Source organism: Thalassophryne amazonica, chromosome 9 (genome assembly GCF_902500255.1).
Source record: "Thalassophryne amazonica chromosome 9, fThaAma1.1, whole genome shotgun sequence".
NCBI lineage: Eukaryota > Metazoa > Chordata > Actinopteri > Batrachoidiformes > Batrachoididae > Thalassophryne > Thalassophryne amazonica.
In genome coordinates, this window is record NC_047111.1 from 16,991,558 (window position 1) to 17,010,090 (window position 18,533).

The window sequence follows — 18,533 nt, forward strand, 5'->3', positions numbered from 1 at the left end:
TGATCAAAGGACAATGTAGGATCAAAAATTACCCCAAGGTTCTTCACTTTGTCAGTGTGATGTATGACACACGAGCCTAGGTTGAGCGTTAACTGGTCAAATTGATGCCTGTGTCTCATGACGAAGAACCATCATTTCAGTCTTATCAGAATTTAAAAGTAGGAAGTTTCTAGACATCCAACTTCTCACTGATGCAAGGCAATCTTATAAGGATTTTATGTGAACGAGATTACCAGCAGTTATTGGCATGTATAACTGAGTATCATCAGCATAGCAGTGAAAGGTAATCTTAAAATACCGCAATATGTGCCCAGGGGGTGCTATATAAAGGGAGAAAAGCGGGGGGCCTAAGATGGACCCCTGTGGAACCCCAAATTTCATGTCATTAAGGTTAGAGGTAGTGTTATTGTACAAAACACAGTGAGAATGACTGGTATTGTTTTTATTTACATTGTACACAATGTCCCAACTTCATTGGAATTGGGGTTGTACTAATTTTAATTTAATTCAACTTTTATTTAACCAAGTTAGTTCCATTGAGATCAAAATTTCTTTTATAAGGGAGACCTGTGGCCTCGTATACAAAGACTCGCGTGGATTCCCTAAGGAAACATGGCGTACGCCAAAACCCAATAAGTGGCATAAGCACAAAAGTATTCGGATGTATCAAAGTGTGCGTAGGCATGAATTCATGCATGTTCTGTTTGTACATCCCATGTTTGTACGTGGAACTGAACATGGAACCAAACTCCTTCCTGGCCACGCCCCATTTAAATCTGCAATTTCATGTAAATAGGCCCTTTGAGCAGGGATTTCCCATGACATCACATCAGACAACATGAACACTATAGATGACTGGAAATGACGTGGAGACACACAGGGACAGTTTATTCAGTACACTGTTAAACAGATTAATTATGAAACTGAAAAAGTGTTCATGGAAGCTTCGGAGTGAGTGAGTGAGTGAGTGAGTGAGTGAGTGAGTGAGTGAGTGAGTGAGTGAGTGAGTGTGTGTGTGTGTGTGTGTGGCCAACATGCTGTTTGCTCAGAACAGCGCACACACACTGATGTTAAAAAGGTGAAGCGCGCCTCTGCTGACGGTGTGACATTCACAATTTACACACGCGTTTATTGACAAATATGGAACACAGGAAGCCTGTTAAGAAGCTCTGCAGCTCACCATCAAGCAAAAATAAAAAAAAGACATTAATAGTAATAATAGTAAATAACATATTTTAATGCACAAATGTGGCTGCGCTGGTGTACATTCAGAAAAATTACACAAGTACGAGGTCTGTCCATAAAGTATAGGTCCTTTTTATTTTTTTCAAAAACTATATGGATTTCATTCATATGTTTTTACGTCAGACATGCTTGAACCCTCGTGCGCATGCGTGAGTTTTTCCACGCCTGTCGGTGACGTCATTCGCCTGTGAGCACTCCTTGTGGGAGGAGTCGTCCAGCCCCTCGTCGGAATTCCTTTGTCTGAGAAGTTGCTGAGAGACTGGCGCTTTGTTTGATCAAAATTTTTTCTAAACCTGTGAGACACATCGAAGTGGACATGGTTCGAAAAATTAAGCTGGTTTTCAGTGAAAATTTTAATAGCTGATGAGAGATTTTGAGGTGATACTGTCGCTTTAAGGACTTCCCACGGTGCGAGACGTCGCGCAGCACTCTCAGGCGCCCTCGTCAGTCTGTTTCAAGCTGAAAACCTCCACATTTCAGGCTCTATTGATCCAGGACGTCGTGAGAGAACAGAGACGTTTCAGAAGAAGTCGGTTTCAGCATTTTATCCGGATATTCCACTGTTAAAGGAGATTTTTTTTAATGAAAGACGTGCGGGCAGATTGCAGCGTCGGCTCGCACCCGCCGCGACGCTCCGCCACAGGAAAAACACCTCCGTTGGAAGCCTTAAGGACAAGTTGGAACATGTCCAGCTGATAAACAATTTCTCATATACTCACTCCACTGAAAGCCATCAAAAGCCACCTGGATTTTAACAAATGGTTATCAACACGGAGGTGTTTTTCCTGTGCCGCCGCGCCGCGTCGGCTGTGTCCCGACGCGGCGCGGCAGGACACAGCCGATGCGGCGCGTCTGCACGTCTTTCATTAAAAAAATCTCCTTTAACAGTGGAATATCCGGATAAAATGCTGAAACCGACTTCTTCTGAAACGTCTCTGTTCTCTCACGACGTCCTGGATCAATAGAGCCTGAAATGTGGAGGTTTTCAGCTTGAAAACAGACTGACGAGGGCGCCTGAGAGCGCTGTGCGACGTCTCGCACTGTGGGAAGTCCTTAAAGCGACAGTATCACCTCAAAATCTCTCATCAGCTGTTAAAATTTTCACTGAAAACCAGCTTAATTTTTCGAACCATGTCCACTTCGATGTGCCTCACAGGTTTAGAAAAAATTTTGATCAAACAAAGCGCCAGTCTCTCAGCAACTTCTCAGACAAAGGAATTCCGACGAGGGGCTGGACGACTCCTCCCACAAGGAGTGCTCACAGGCGAATGACGTCACTGACAGGCGTGGAAAAACTCACGCATGCGCACGAGGGTTCAAGCATGTCTGACGTAAAAATATATGAATGAAATCCATATAGTTTTTGAAAAAAATAAAAAGGACCTATACTTTATGGACAGCCCTCGTACACTATTTAACCACCAAGCAGCTGCCATCATGCACTGTGCCAGCCACCAACCAGCCTGACACGCATTTGCGCATCACATACAATGTGACCGTGTGTGCAGTCAGTAGCTCTGATTATATGGCTCTCGCTGCAAACAGCGCTTTAATGTTGTTGCGTGGATTTCCAACTGAAACATGGCGTACGCTCAAACACAAACTGACGTACACACAAAAATATCCAGAAGTAGCAAAGTGTGTGTACGCATGATTGAAGCACGTTCTGTTTGTACATCCCACCGAACGTTGAATTGAGCGCACATGTAGACACGTACCAGACGGATGACATTACAGTCATCGGTCTGATCACTTGTGGAGATGAGACAGCATACAGAAGAGTTGACAGATCTGTAGCCTGGTGTCACCACAATCATCTTTAACCATCTTTAAGACCAAAGAGATGGTTATTGATCCAAGGAGGAGTGGGGAGCCGCACACATTATTACACATTGATGAGACAGAGGTGGAGAGGGTGAAAACCTTCAAATTCCTTGGCACTCACATCAGTGATGATCTCACCTGGTTAACAGCACTTGACAGATCATCAAGAAGTCCCAACAGAGACTGTAGTTTCTGAGAAGCCTGAGGAAATTTTTTATGTCAATCAAAATTCTCAGAAACTTATACAGGTGTACGACTGAGTGTCCTCACCACTACCATCACATTCTGGTACAGGAACTGCACAGTCCAAGACAGGAAGGCTGACAGTGTGTGATGTTCACAACTTTACACGTGTTTATTGAAAAATACTGAACACAGGGAGACAATCGGGCCTGATAAGAAGCGCTCTTGTGTCACCATTAAGAAAAAGAAAACACATTAATAATAACAATGAACATATTTGAATGTGCACATGCCCAAATTTGCCTGCACTGGTTATCATTGGGAGCAATTACACGAATAAGCTATATACTCACAAAGCAGCCATCCATCGCGCACCGTGCCAGCCTCTAGCCTGTTCCCAACCTAATGCATTTAGACATCACATATGATTTGAACATTGATGGAATGAAAATGCTTGCTATTAACAAAAAGCAAATTCATCATGTGATAGTGCCTTTATAGCAATATATGTGCAGTCAGTAGCTCCGATTACATTAAAGAAACAAGCTCTCACTGCAAATTGCGCTTTAATGTTCCACCTGGATGACATTCAGATGATTGTGTTCCACACAACTGGCATGGCTCAGTTCAAGGTTGACTGGCACACTCCTGACCAATCGGCCAGCTACCACTGAAATGCCCCTGTTGCCAGGAAGCCGAGTGTGGTCAGCACCTGTGTGGGCACAGACAACCCCTAGCTCCTCGCTGTATTTTGCTCTGGGCCGGCTGCAGTTCTGCACGCAACTCCCGTAACAGTGGCCTTGTTAATCGAAATTGGCTAATTCAAGGATTCAAACGATTCAGAAGAATTTTATTGTCATATGCACAAAGGAACATGTTCCCTGTACAATGAAATGTGTTTACTGCATTTAACCCATCCTAATTGCCAGTTAGGAGCAGAAGTCGCCTTTAGGCGCCTGGGATCCAGCTCCAGATGTATGTCCTGCCTTAGGTCAACAGCAGGGCTGAGCAAACCATGACCGGCCTCATGACGACAAACGACACACACAAACAACACACATAAGCCGGCCCGGTACACAAACACATATAAAAAGCACACACAAGGTAAGACTTGGGAAAGAAAAACCTTCATTGCTGCTGCATTGAATCATGCAGCAGCAATGCAGGAAAAAACCCATCAGCACAATGAACAATGATCACACACAACAACAGGACGAGAGACGACAACCGAGATTTGTAAGAGTCCAGCTATCAGACAGAACACCCGGAGGCCGCCTTTAGGCGCCATCAACAGCCTTGCTCGTCCGTTCTGGAGGGAGGAAGGGCCCAGCTCTGAACAGTCCACTGTCCACAGTCAACGTCAGAGCTGGAGAAGCTGAGGGCGGGGGAAGACCAGGGGGGCTGAGGCATGAGCGTTGTTCTTCTCCAGGAGGTTTTTATCACAGCGGCCTTGAAGTGCAGCTGTGTTTCGGGAAGCCGAATGAAAATCCAGATTAGCAGACGCCTGAAAGATTCCACAGTCTGAGACAGAGTGGCTTCCAGTACATCTGAATTAGGAGAGGAGATGTGGTCATTACTGACGATCAGTGTGGTTTTCCAGTGCAGCCATCCTACCAGAGATGGTTTCCAACGCGTGGTTAACACCCGACGACTGAGCTGACACTGCCCTTCCAATCGAATCAATCATGTGGGGCAGCCTGGACAGGCCAATTATTGCCGCTTCCATTTTCTTAATTTTCCAGTAAACCAGCGCTATGCCCGCTCCACACAGCAGGAACTCGGTCACCACCATGCCAAATATATACACATCTTCGACGTCCTCCACAGACAGGGTGTAAAGGCACATGACCTGCCATTTCCTCTAACTGTCCATCACGTAACCCATCACATGTGTCCCGGCAGGGCAGGTCGGGTCCTCCGCTCCCGAGTGTCTTGTAGAAAAAATAGTGTCAATTGCGTTCAGAGACCACTTTAACAGATCCATTTTTGCTGTTTCCAGAAGAGCAAAGCTGGCAGCCTCACAGACAACACGCCACAGAAGCAGGAAAGATAAGGAGGGAGGGAGAAGAGAAAAATGCGGCCGTCTCGGCCGAGAGCAAGGAGGCAAAAAAAAAGTTACCGTCATTTGCAAGTAAATCCTTGCGTTCCCTGAATGCACGCTCACATCAGGTTGCACCATTTGCAAGGTCCTCTGACGCTAACACAGCCACTGTAATAGCGCCATTTTACACATCACTTTGCGCATGCTTTTATATCCACCCATATAATTGCAAACACGTGGGTGTGTTTACTTTTCATCAGTGTGTCTCTGATGTGCACATCACTCTGACTTCATGTTTTCACATGTTATTAACAGCTCCCAGCATCACCTCTATGTGTTGGCAGCGGAACACTAGCTGTAGAAACGTGCGTACGCCAGCCAGGATTTTTGCGTGATACACTGCACATTTCCACGATCATTTCACTTTTAATACAGCTGAACGTTAGCGTGGAGACGGGCGTACGCCATGTTTTTGTGAGCATGCACTCTTTGTACATGAGGCCCCTGATGATCTGATGTCACTTGTCTTCCTGCAGGTTTAGAGAACGAGGGCTGGTTTGACCCCTGGACCCTGCTGAACGCCTTTAGGAGGAAAGCCGTGTCCATGGGAGCCATTCCGTGTTTTGGAGAAGTTACAGGTTTCTTCAAATTTTTGTCCTCTATAAGGAGGTTTTGTCCAGAATTATTCATCCACTGGAACCTGCTCTGTGCCGCTCACCCTTGAAGTTGCTGCTGGTGAAGCAGTCGTTCTCTCCAGTCACAGCCACTGACACTTGATACTCCTTCAGCGCTATCATGGGTGTCTTGCTGACATCCCTCACAAGTTGCTTTCATGCAAGCTTGCTCAGATTTTGAGGCAGATTTACTGTAATATTTCACACAAGTGTGTTGCCTGTGGGGATCCACAGACTCACGATTGGGTCGTGTTTATAAAATGGGTAGCTGACATTTTTCAAGGCTGGTAATAATTTATGCAAAGGTTCTATAATGACTATAATGAATGGCGTATTAGTCCATAATGCTTTTAGAACCTTAGACATTAGATCTCAACTTTTTCTAGAAGAACCCTTTTATTTCCTGTTAATTCCGTAATTTTTAATGTTAGTTACTGTCTTAATGTGTTTATAAATGGTTTAGGTTCTTGTTATCATATACACACTATTATTATTATTTTTACTTCTGTTTTGTCATTTCATTTTTAAATGGACCACAATGGAAATAAGTGTTTTCACTTTCTTGTGTCTTCCATGTATTTGTAATGCATTTACAATTATATTAAGTACTTATATTGAACTTAATAAATAAAATCACGCAGCCACACTTTTAATATATACAACCCCAGTTCCAGTGAAGTTGGGACGTTGTGTAAAATGTCATGTAAATAAAAACAGAATACAATGATTTGCAAAGCCTCTTCAACTTATATTCAATTGAATACACCACAAAGACAAGATATTTAATGTTCAAACTGATAAACTTTATTATTTTTGTGCAAATATTTGCTCATTTTGAAATGGATGCCTGCAACACATTTCAAAAAAGCTGGGACAGTGGTATGTTTACCACTGTGTTACATCACCTTTCCTTCTAATAACACTCTATAAGCATTTGGGAACTTAGGACACTAATTGTTGAAGCTTTATAGGTGGAATTCTTTCCCATTCTTGCTTGATGTACGACTTCAGTTGTTCAACAGTCCGGGGTCTCCATTGTTGTATTTTGTGCTTCATAATGCACCACACATTTTCAATGGGTGACAGGTCTGAACTGCAGGCAGGCCAGTCTAGTACCAGCACTCTTTTACTACGAAGCCACGCTGTTGTAACACGTGCAGAATGTGGCTTGGCATTGTCTTGCTGAAATAAGCAGGGACGTCCCTGAAAAAGACGTTACTTGGATGGCAGCATGTGTTGCTCCAAAACCTGGATGTACCTTTCAGCATTGATGGTGCCATCACAGATGTGTAAGTTGTCCATGTCATGGGCACTAACACACCCCCATACCATCACAGATGCTTCCTTTTGAACTTTGCGCTGGTAACAATCTGGATGGTCTTTTCCCTCTTTTGTTCGGAGTACACGACGTCCATGATTTCCAAAACAATTTGAAATGTGGACTCATCAGACCACAGCACATTTTTCTACTTTGCGTCTGTCCATTTAAATGAGCTCGGGCCCAGAGAAGGTGCCGGCGTTTCCGGATGTTGTTGATGTATGGCTTTCGCTTTGCATGGTAGAGTTTTAACTTGCACTTGTAGATGTAGTGACGAACTGTGTTAACTGACAATGGTTTTCTGAGGTGTTCCTGAGCCCACACGGTAAGATCCTTTACATAATGATGTTGGTTTTTAATGCAGTGCTGCTTGAGGGATTGAAGATCACAGGCATTCAGTGTTGGTTTTCGGCCTTGCCGCTTATGTGTAGAAAGTTCTCCAGATTCTCTGAATCTTCTGATTATATTATGGATTGTAGATGATGGAATCCCTAAATTCCTTGCAATTGAGCACTGAGAAATTGTTCTTAAACTGTTGGACTATTTTTTCACACAGTTGTTCACAAAGTGGTGATCCTCACCCCATCTTTGCTTGTGAATGGCTGAGCCTTTTGGGGATCCACCTTTTATACCCAATCATGACATTCACATCTAGTGTCCTCAGTTCCCAAATGCTTATTGAGTGTTGTTAGAAGGAAAGGTGATGTAACATAGTGGTAAACATACCACTGTCCCAGCTTTTTTGAAACGTGTTGCAGGCATCCATTTCAAAATGAGCAAATATTTGCACAAAAATAATAAAATTGATCAGTTTGAACATTAAATATCTTGTCTTTGTGGTGTATTCAATTGAATATAGGTTGAAAAGGATTTGCAAATCATTGTATTCTGTTTTTATTTACATTTCACACAACATCCCAACTTCACTGGAATTGGGGTTGTAGATGATTCACTGCCCCCTGCTGGAATGGCATGTGAGTCCATAATGTAGTTAGTAACATCCATTGTTCAATGTTGTTAGCTAATATCTGTGGCTTCTTCAAAAATATTAACATTTCATTTTGGCAGCATTTATCCTGTCAGCTGTCCAGTTTCTCTGTGATTGAAGTTACACACACAGCTGCTGTAAGCAAGTGCTTTTAATTTGACAAAAAAAGACAGTGGCTGAAGATGTTACTACATGACTTTTCACTCATCGTACCAACATGACACTTAACTCACTCATGGTAAGAGCAACATAACACTGAACTAAACTGACTAAACCAATTAAACTACAAACACACAAATCAGTAACACTAACAACACTGTTAAACTAACATGAACCACAATAACATTTAAAACTCTGAACTCCCATGGTGCATTGCAACACAATGTCCATTGTTTACTGGTTAGATAAAATTGCTAATTTCTCCAAAATTATTTGTCCTATCAACTTTCTTTTTTCGCCGCATTCATCCTTGACCCACAATACATAAACATACCAAATGATAAATGTCAGCTCTCCCAGGTTTTTGCGTGATCAAAGCACACACACACACAAACGCCACTTGGGTATTATAATATAGATTATTGGTACAGCTCAACACAAACAACTGGCTGCAGCATGAAAAATAACTTTTTACACAGCCCAGCATTTCAATTAAAATTCTATTTAAGTTTATGTTAAGAGTATTGTTGTTTTAAAGCCCAAAATGAAAAACATTTCAGGGATTTGTTTTGTTTGTTTTGTGGGGATCATTTAGCAATAACTTGTTAATTGATTGATTTGATAAAACTGTTGGAGTAACTGTGTTTAACTGTAGATCGTATTTATTTATTTTATTTTTACAGATTTTAAATCAGAAACCAGCGTCATGACGACGCCCAATGGTGACCAGATCTTTGTAAAGAGAATCAAATTTGTCAAAGTAAGTGAGGCTGTTTGACGTTATCAGGAAACAAGAATGTTAGCAAACTCCAGGATTATACGTAATCCTGTCGTAGTCTAATGCAGTTCCACCAAAGAACCTTATACACTGAACAAAAATGTAAACACTTTTGTTTTTGCTTCCATTTTTCATGAGCTGATCTCAGAGATCTAAAACATTTTCTGTATACACAAAAGACCTATTTCTGTCAAATAATTTTCAGAAATCTGTCTAAATATCTGTTTGTGAGCGCTTCTCCTTTCCTGAGATAATTCATCCCACCTCACAGGTGTGGCATATCAAGATGCTGATTAGACAGCATGATTATTGTACAGGTGTGGCTCAGGCTGGCCACAATAAAAGGCCGCTCTGAAATGTTCAGTTTTGCTTTATTGCTTATTATTACTTTTCCAGAATGTCCATAAACCTCTTATCCTCTTGAGACATCTGCCTTTCTTCCAGCAACTTCTTATTAAAATCTTGATTATACTGAGAAACCAACAGCTCCTCCAGTTTAATGATGTATATCCTAATGGCGTAAACAGTTGAGCAGCTCATCTGACAACCAGAATTGTCCCTCAAAGGATTGTTAATGACCCACCCCAATAGGGTCCTCATGGCATATGGTCCATCATTTCCCACAGCTCCATAATCAATCAATCAATCAATCAATCAATTTTTTTTTATATAGCGCCAAATCACAACAAACAGTTGCCCCAAGGCGCTTTATATTGTAAGGCAAGGCCATACAATAATTATGTATAACCCCAACGGTCAAAACGACCCCCTGTGAGCAAGCACTTGGCTACAGTGGGAAGGAAAAACTCCCTTTTAACAGGAAGAAACCTCCAGCAGAACCAGGCTCAGGGAGGGGCAGTCTTCTGCTGGGACTGGTTGGGGCTGAGGGAGAGAACCAGGAAAAAGACATGCTGTGAAGGGGAGCAGAGATCGATCACTAATGATTAAATGCAGAGTGGTGCATACAGAGCAAAAAGAGAAAGAAACAGTGCATCATGGGAACCCCCCAGCAGTCTACGTCTATAGCAGCATAACTAAGGGATGGTTCAGGGTCACCTGATCCAGCCCTAACTATAAGCTTTAGCAAAAAGGAAAGTTTTAAGCCTAATCTTAAAAGTAGAGAGGGTGTCTGTCTCCCTGATCTGACTTGGGAGCTGGTTCCACAGGAGAGGAGCCTGAAAGCTGAAGGCTCTGCCTCCCATTCTACTCTTACAAACCCTAGGAACTACAAGTAAGCCTGCAGTCTGAGAGCGAAGCGCTCTATTGGGGTGATATGGTACTACGAGGTCCCTAAGATAAGATGGGACCTGATTATTCAAAACCTTATAAGTAAGAAGAAGAATTTTAAATTCTATTCTAGAATTAACAGGAAGCCAATGAAGAGAGGCCAATATGGGTGAGATATGCTCTCTCCTTCTAGTCCCCGTCAGTACTCTAGCTGCAGCATTTTGAATTAACTGAAGGCTTTTTAGGGAACTTTTAGGACAACCTGATAATAATGAATTACAATAGTCCAGCCTAGAGGAAATAAATGCATGAATTAGTTTTTCAACATCACTCTGAGACAAGACCTTTCTGATTTAGAGATATTGCGTAAATGCAAAAAAGCAGTCCTACATATTTGTTTAATATGCGCTTTGAATGACATATCCTGATCAAAAATGACTCCAAGATTTCTCACAGTATTACTAGAGGTCAGGGTAATGCCATCCAGAGTAAGGATCTGGTTAGACACCATGTTTCTAAGATTTGTGGGGCCAAGAACAATAACTTCAGTTTTATCTGAGTTTAAAAGCAGGAAATTAGAGGTCATCCATGTCTTTATGTCTGTAAGACAATCCTGCAGTTTAGCTAATTGGTGTGTGTCCTCTGGCTTCATGGATAGATAAAGCTGGGTATCATCTGCGTAACAATGAAAATTTAAGCAATACCGTCTAATAATACTGCCTAAGGGAAGCATATATAAAGTGAATAAAATTGGTCCTAGCACAGAACCTTGTGGAACTCCATAATTAACTTTAGTCTGTGAAGAAGATTCCCCATTTACATGAACAAATTGTAATCTATTAGACAAATATGATTCAAACCACTGCAGCGCAGTGCCTTTAATACCTATGGCATGCTCTAATCCCTGTAATAAAATTTTATGGTCAACAGTATCAAAAGCAGCACTGAGGTCTAACAGAACAAGCACAGAGATGAGTCCACTGTCCGAGGCCATAAGAAGATCATTTGTAACCTTCACTAATGCTGTTTCTGTACTATGATGAATTCTAAAACCTGACTGAACTCTTCAAATAGACCATTCCTCTGCAGATGATCAGTTAGCTGTTTTACAACTACCCTTTCAAGAATTTTTGAGAGAAAAGGAAGGTTGGAGATTGGCCTATAATTAGCTAAGATAGCTGGGTCAAGTGATGGCTTTTTAAGTAATGGTTTAATTACTGCCACCTTAAAAGCCTGTGGTACATAGCCAACTAACAAAGATAGATTGATCATATTTAAGATCGAAGCATTAAATAATGGTAGGGCTTCCTTGAGCAGCCTGGTAGGAATGGGGTCTAATAAACATGTTGATGGTTTGGATGAAGTAACTAATGAAAATAACTCAGACAGAACAATCGGAGAGAAAGAGTCTAACCAAATACCGGCATCACTGAAAGCAGCCAAAGATAACGATACGTCTTTGGGATGGTTATGAGTAATTTTTTTCTCTAATAGTTAAAATTTTGTTAGCAAAGAAAGTCATGAAGTCATTACTAGTTAAAGTTAATGGAATACTCAGCTCAATAGAGCTCTGACTCTTTGTCAGCCTGGCTACAGTGCTGAAAAGAAACCTGGGGTTGTTCTTATTTTCTTCAATTAGTGATGAGTAGAAAGATGTCCTAGCTTTACGGAGGGCTTTTTTATAGAGCAACAGACTCTTTTTCCAGGCTAAGTGAAGATCTTCTAAATTAGTGAGACGCCATTTCCTCTCCAACTTACGGGTTATCTGCTTTAAGCTACGAGTTTGTGAGTTATACCACGGAGTCAGACACTTCTGATTTAAAGCTCTCTTTTTCAGAGGAGCTACAGCATCCAAAGTTGTCTTCAATGAGGATGTAAAACTATTGACGAGATACTCTATCTCCCTTACAGAGTTTAGGTAGCTACTCTGCACTGTGTTGTTATATGGCATTAGAGAACATAAAGAAGGAATCATATCCTTAAACCTAGTTACAGCGCTTTCTGAAAGACTTCTAGTGTAATGAAACTTATTCCCTACTGCTGGGTAGTCCATCAGAGTAAATGTAAATGTTATTAAGAAATGATCAGACAGAAGGGAGTTTTCAGGGAATACTGTTAAGTGTTCTATTTCCATACCATAAGTCAGAACAAGATCTAAGATATGATTAAAGTGGTGGGTGGACTCATTTACTTTTTGAGCAAAGCCAATAGAGTCTAATAATAGATTAAATGCAGTGTTGAGGCTGTCATTCTCAGCATCTGTGTGGATGTTAAAATCGCCCACTATAATTATCTTATCTGAGCTAAGCACTAAGTCAGACAAAAGGTCTGAAAATTCACAGAGAAACTCACAGTAACGACCAGGTGGACGATAGATAATAACAAATAAAACTGGTTTTTGGGACTTCCAATTTGGATGGACAAGACTAAGAGACAAGCTTTCAAATGAATTAAAGCTCTGTCTGGGTTTTTGATTAATTAATAAGCTGGAATGGAAGATTGCTGCTAATCCTCCGCCCGGCCCGTGCTACGAGAATTCTGACAGTTAGTGTGACTCGGGGGTGTTGACTCATTTAAACTAACATATTCATCCTGCTGTAACCAGGTTTCTGTTAGGCAGAATAAATCAATATGTTGATCAATTATTATATCATTTACCAACAGGGACTTAGAAGAGAGAGACCTAATGTTTAATAGACCACATTTAACTGTTTTAGGTCTGTGGTGCAGTTGAAGGTGCTATATTATTTTTTCTTTTTGAATTTTTATGCTTAAATAGATTTTTGCTGGTTATTGGTAGTCTGGGAGCAGGCACCGTCTCTACGGGGATGGGGTAATGAGGGGATGGCAGGGGGAGAGAAGCTGCAGAGAGGTGTGTAAGACTACAACTCTGCTTCCTGGTCCCAACCCTGGATAGTCACGGTTTGGAGGATTAAGAAATTGGCCAGATTTCTAGAAATGAGAGCTGCTCCATCCAAAGTGGGATGGATGCCGTCTCTCCTAACAAGACCAGGTTTTCCCCAGAAGCTTTGCCAATTATCTATGAAGCCCACCTCATTTTTTGGACACCACTCAGACAGCCAGCAATTCAAGGAGAACATGCGGCTAAACATGTCACTCCCGGTCCGATTGGGGAGGGGCCCAGAGAAAACTACAGAGTCCGACATTGTTTTTGCAAAGTTACACACCGATTTAATGTTTAATGTTTAATAAGCTTTGAAGCATTTGTCCCAATCAACAGCTCCACTTCAGCATCCACATCTGAGTTCTTAATGCCTCTGAGATAATCCCATTTTTCAATCTCTTGCTGAGAGGGGATGTTATTTCTTGACACAGGGAGTCTCTGGACGATCCAAAAATTAATTTCCATCCATTGCTGACACTTCAAGCTCTTCGAGGATTTGGCTTTCAACAAACTTTTCCTGTCCCGTAGTGCGTAACAGAATGTTGGTCTTCGAACCTTGAAGATTCAGTTGTTTCATCACACGGTTGGTATAAAAAGTCGCTGTGCTACCAGGGTCCAAGAAAGCATAGCTCTTCAACACCTCACTGCTTTTCTTAGATTTTAGTTGCATCGGTACAATTGAGAGTGTAGAGCAGTGATTCTCAACCGGGGTGCCGCGGGCAATTATCAAATATCACCATTATCGGGTGTATGTGCTGTAATAGTGTGGCAGATGATGTAATGCTCGTTTATTCCAGTAGATGGCAGCAAAGCGCTGTACTATAGTATAATAGACATACTTGCACACATAGCGTTGTACGTCTCCATGGTTACGGGTTGCTGACTACAGCGTGAATCTCAGCTGCTCACGGAGCATGGCTACTCTGGGGAAGGAGAAACCGCGTTGGCTGTGGAGGTGTGCGGGGAAGGAGGCCTGACCTCCGTTGATGTCACCGTGGTCAGACTTGGGCCTTCTCACTCACAACTGGGTTCGCTGAAGGCAGCCTCTGTGCTCCGTGAATATTAGAGAGGCAGATTATTGTGAATAAAAGTGTCGACACGTCTAAAAAAACACTTGAGGATTTTCAAAATGCTGTGTTTTCTGTATCGATTTTCTACTGCGATAATTGGGTTTGCGCAAAACCAGAGGTAATAGAATTATAATATTATTTTGGTTGGTGGTGTGCTGCAGGATTTTGTAAATATAAAAAAGGGTGCCGCGGCTCAAAAAAGGTTGAAAATCACTGGTGTAGAGTCATGGCCTCCAGCTCCAGTACAACCACATGACTGAAGGTTGAATAGAGCACTGTTGATTTTTATTTCTTTGTCTTTGATATGAATGTGCAAAAGAGTTGGATGTTTCAGGTTGAATTTATCACAACTTAAACGCCTTTTGCAGTCTTTGCGCATATGACCAGTCTTTAAGCATCAAAAACAGATTCCCTTCAGTGTCAGGAATTCAGTTTTCTCTCTTCAAACATTTTAATAAAGTATGTGGTCCTTCATAATAAAGACAAGCCTCTGAGGTCAATTCTTTGGATGGTACTGACTGCACAGATGCTTTAAACCCTGCAGACTTGGGAAAAATGTGTTTTGAGGCTCCAACAGTTGTAGCAAAACTGCACCTTTAATGTTACTTTTTGCTGACACTTTGAGCCTATTGACAGTCTTTGCTGTGGCGCTTGATTTCACATCTAAAATATCTCCAGAGGATGAGACAACATTCTGACTTGGTTTTCCAGAAAGTTTACCAAATCTGTGAATGTAACTCTTAAACCTTGCCATTCTTGGATTTCACAAGCTGTAGACCTCGATTTTTCTCTCAACTTGTCGGGCCATTTGCTATAATTTGTCTCATGTTTAATGGAAGATTCATTTCCTCCATATACCGTAGGTCTGTCATAAGCATTCCTGCATCTTCTCAAGAACAAAGAAAACTTCCATAACATCCCTGGACATCGTTAGCTTTAATAATAGGCTGGCTCAATACTTTGTCCATATAAGCGGTTGCCAGTTTGTATTCATTTCCAAAGTCCTCTCTCAAAAGACATTTTGCCCATTCGAACCCTGTTGAGGTGCTGTTGAGTTGTCTTGGCTGCCCCCCGGTGTATTGTTCAAGGAAATGCAAACAGTCTTGATAGCTGCTAGTTTTCTTCTCCACACAGTTCAAAGGCTCTAATAAAGGAAATAAACTGGAGTGGGTCTCCATCAAATGGTGATTATGTCTCTTTGTTGTGAGGCATTTGACGTGTTGTACGAGCACGACATTTATTTCAGTTTGCTTTTGCATGAGCTCACACATGGCATCCTGAGATACTGTATTTTGCACTGTTGAAACTCTTTGTTGTACATCATGTTGTCCATGATCCTTCATTGCAGCAACAGATTCAGAGGGTCTGGTCACAGAAACTGTAAACACATATGACGATTGAGGCCTTTGAGTTGTTTGTTGGTTCAGATCACCATCCGGTACCTCTGTGACTCCATAAGACAGACGTTTCTCCTTTAAAAATGTCCCAGTATTCATCTTTGGTCTTACGTCCTGTGTGTATGAGAGAGACGGCACTTTTGAAACTTGTTCCAGAGTTGAAGGCTTTTCCTTTGGCACAGATTTATTAACCTCAGTGTTTAATTTGTGTCTTTGTTCCTTTAAACCTTTGATTATGTACGAGTTCATACCATCTGAACAAGCCTGTTCACCAACATCACTGCCCTCCATCACCGATCATCTTGCAGCAGCAACAGCAGTCTGTGTTGATAGATAGATAGATATTTCTTCCATAAAAGCATCATTACCAGCCTTTTTTAATTTAAACCAAGCCGCTTGCGCTCTTTGCTCTTCCTCAGGAAGAGGACATCCAGTAAGCAGCACGATGTGAGCTTCAGCAGCACTTTGACACAAATGTTTGAAGCTTTTTAAATCTTGTTGCAGAACATCAACATTTTCCTCTTAAGTCAACAGAGTGATAATTTTGGATTTTGATTTGCTCGCTTGTTTGAAATGACATCTCCTTTCCTTTTGAAGCCTTTCAATCACCATTGAGATTCTTTTCAGTGTTGGTCTTCTTATTCTTTTCTTAATGACATTGCATTGTTTCTCTTGGAACTCTGATTCAACAGTAACATCTTGCATGGTTGAGTTATTCATTTCAACAGCAACCCATTGAGCTTCATCCATTTTCCACAGATCTTCAGCATGAAAGCAGCTTTTAGCAACACAGATTCAGTCACAACCTGTGCACTGAATTAACCAACACAAATGCTGGTCCTTGAATGCAACAGAAGCAGTGAGCTGTCAATCCCAGCGCAAACCGTTCAACCTCCACATCGGCCTTCCAGTCCAACCCGGATCCTTAACTCCCGTTAAGGTAATAATGATGATGAACTGATTCCTCCAAAAGACATTTGACGCTCCAGAAACAAAAGGTTTGAGAGCCGCGATTGGCCTCCATAACTCCAGGTGAGCGCCATTTTGCTTTCTCTCGGTGAAGCCACAGTTTTTGCTTTTGTAGAGACGATGGCATTAGTCTCTCAGCTGGGTGAGGAGACTAAATCATTCCAAAAATCACTGTTCAAGTTGGGTGACGTTCCCTTTTTTCTATTTTGTGATAATGACTATACTATCCATCCATCCATCCATTTTCTTCTGCTTCATCCGAGGTCGGGTCACGGGGGCAGCAGCTCAAGCAAAGCCGCTCAGACCTCCCGATCCACACACACCTCCCCCAGCTCCTCCGGGGGAACCCCGAGGCGTTCCCAAGCCAAGCGAGACCTCGTCCCTCCAGCGTATCCTGGGTCTTCCCCAGGGCCTCCTCCCGATGGGACGTGCCCGGAACACCTCTCCAGTGAGGCGTCCAGGGGGCATCTGAAAAAGAGGCCCGAGCCACCTCAGCTGGTTCCTTTCAACGTGGATGAGCAGCGCCTCGACTCCGAGCTCCTCCCGAGTGACGGAGCTCCTCACCCTATCTCTAAGGGAGCACCCAGCCACCCTGCAGAGGAAACTCATCTCGGCCGCTTGTACTCACGATCTTATTCTTTCGGTCATGAGCCAAAGCTCATGGACGAGCCAAAGCTCATGACCATAGGTGAGGGTCAGAACGTAGATCGATCGTTAAATCGAGAGCTTTGCCCCCCTGCTCAGCTCTCTCTTCACCACGACGGTCTGATACAGTGACCGCATCCCTGCAGATGCTGCACCAATCTGTCTATCAATCTCACGCTCCATCCCTCCCTCTCTCGTGAACAAGACCCCAAGATACTTAAACTTCTCCACTTGAGGCAAGGACACTCCACTGACCTGAAGAGGGCAAAGCACCTTTTTCCTGTCGAGAACCATGGCCTCGGATTTGGAGGTGCTGATTTTCATCCCGGATGCTTAACACTCGTCTGCAAACCGCTCCAGTGCACGCTCAAGGTCCTGATTTGACGAAGCCAACCGAAGCACATTGTCCGCAAACAGCAGAGACGAGATTCTGTGGTTTCCAAACCGGACCCCCTCTACACCCTGACTGCGGCTAGAAATTCTGTCCATAAAGGTAATGAACAGAACCAGTGACAAGGGCAGCCCTGGTGGAGGGCGACGTGCACTGGAAACAGGCTTGACTTACTACCGGCAGTGCGAACCAAGCTCCTGCTGCGGTCGTACAGGGACTGGATAGCCCTTAACAAAGGACCCCGTACTCCTGGAGCACCCCCCACAGGGCGCCTCGAGGGACAGGGTCGAACGCCTTCTCCAGATCCACAAAACACATGTGGACTGGTTTGTCGAACTCCCATGAACCCTCGAGCACCCAATGGAGGGTGTAGAGCTGGTCCAGTGTGCCGCGACCAGGACGAAAACCACACTGCTCCTCGTGAATCCAAGGTTCGACTATCTGTTGAATTCTCCTCTCCACTATTCTGGAATAGACCTTAGACCTTACCGGGGAGGCTGAGGAGAGTGATCCCCCAGTAGTTGGAACACACCCTCCGATCCCCCTTCTTAAACAGAGGGGCCACCACCCCGGTTTGCCAGTCCAGAGGCACTGTCCCTGACCGCCATGCGTTGTTGCAAAAACGTGTCAACCAAGACAGTCCCACAATATCCAGAGACTTAAGGTACTCCGGACAGATTTCATCCACCCCAGGAACCTTGCCACAGAGGAGCTTTGTG

General features: G+C 42.9%; 1 protein-coding gene across 2 annotated transcripts in view; it reads left to right on the forward strand.

Moving 5' to 3' along the window:
• The window catches only part of foxred1 (FAD-dependent oxidoreductase domain containing 1), a 50,779-nt gene that overhangs the window by 24,704 nt on the left and 7,542 nt on the right, over nt 1-18,533 (forward strand). For both annotated transcript variants that reach the window (XM_034177681.1, XM_034177682.1), the window contains exons 6-7: nt 5,830-5,931; nt 9,116-9,192. In XM_034177681.1, coding sequence (XP_034033572.1) covers nt 5,830-5,931; nt 9,116-9,192 — 179 coding nt within the window. The remainder of the gene's footprint in view (nt 1-5,829; nt 5,932-9,115; nt 9,193-18,533) is intronic.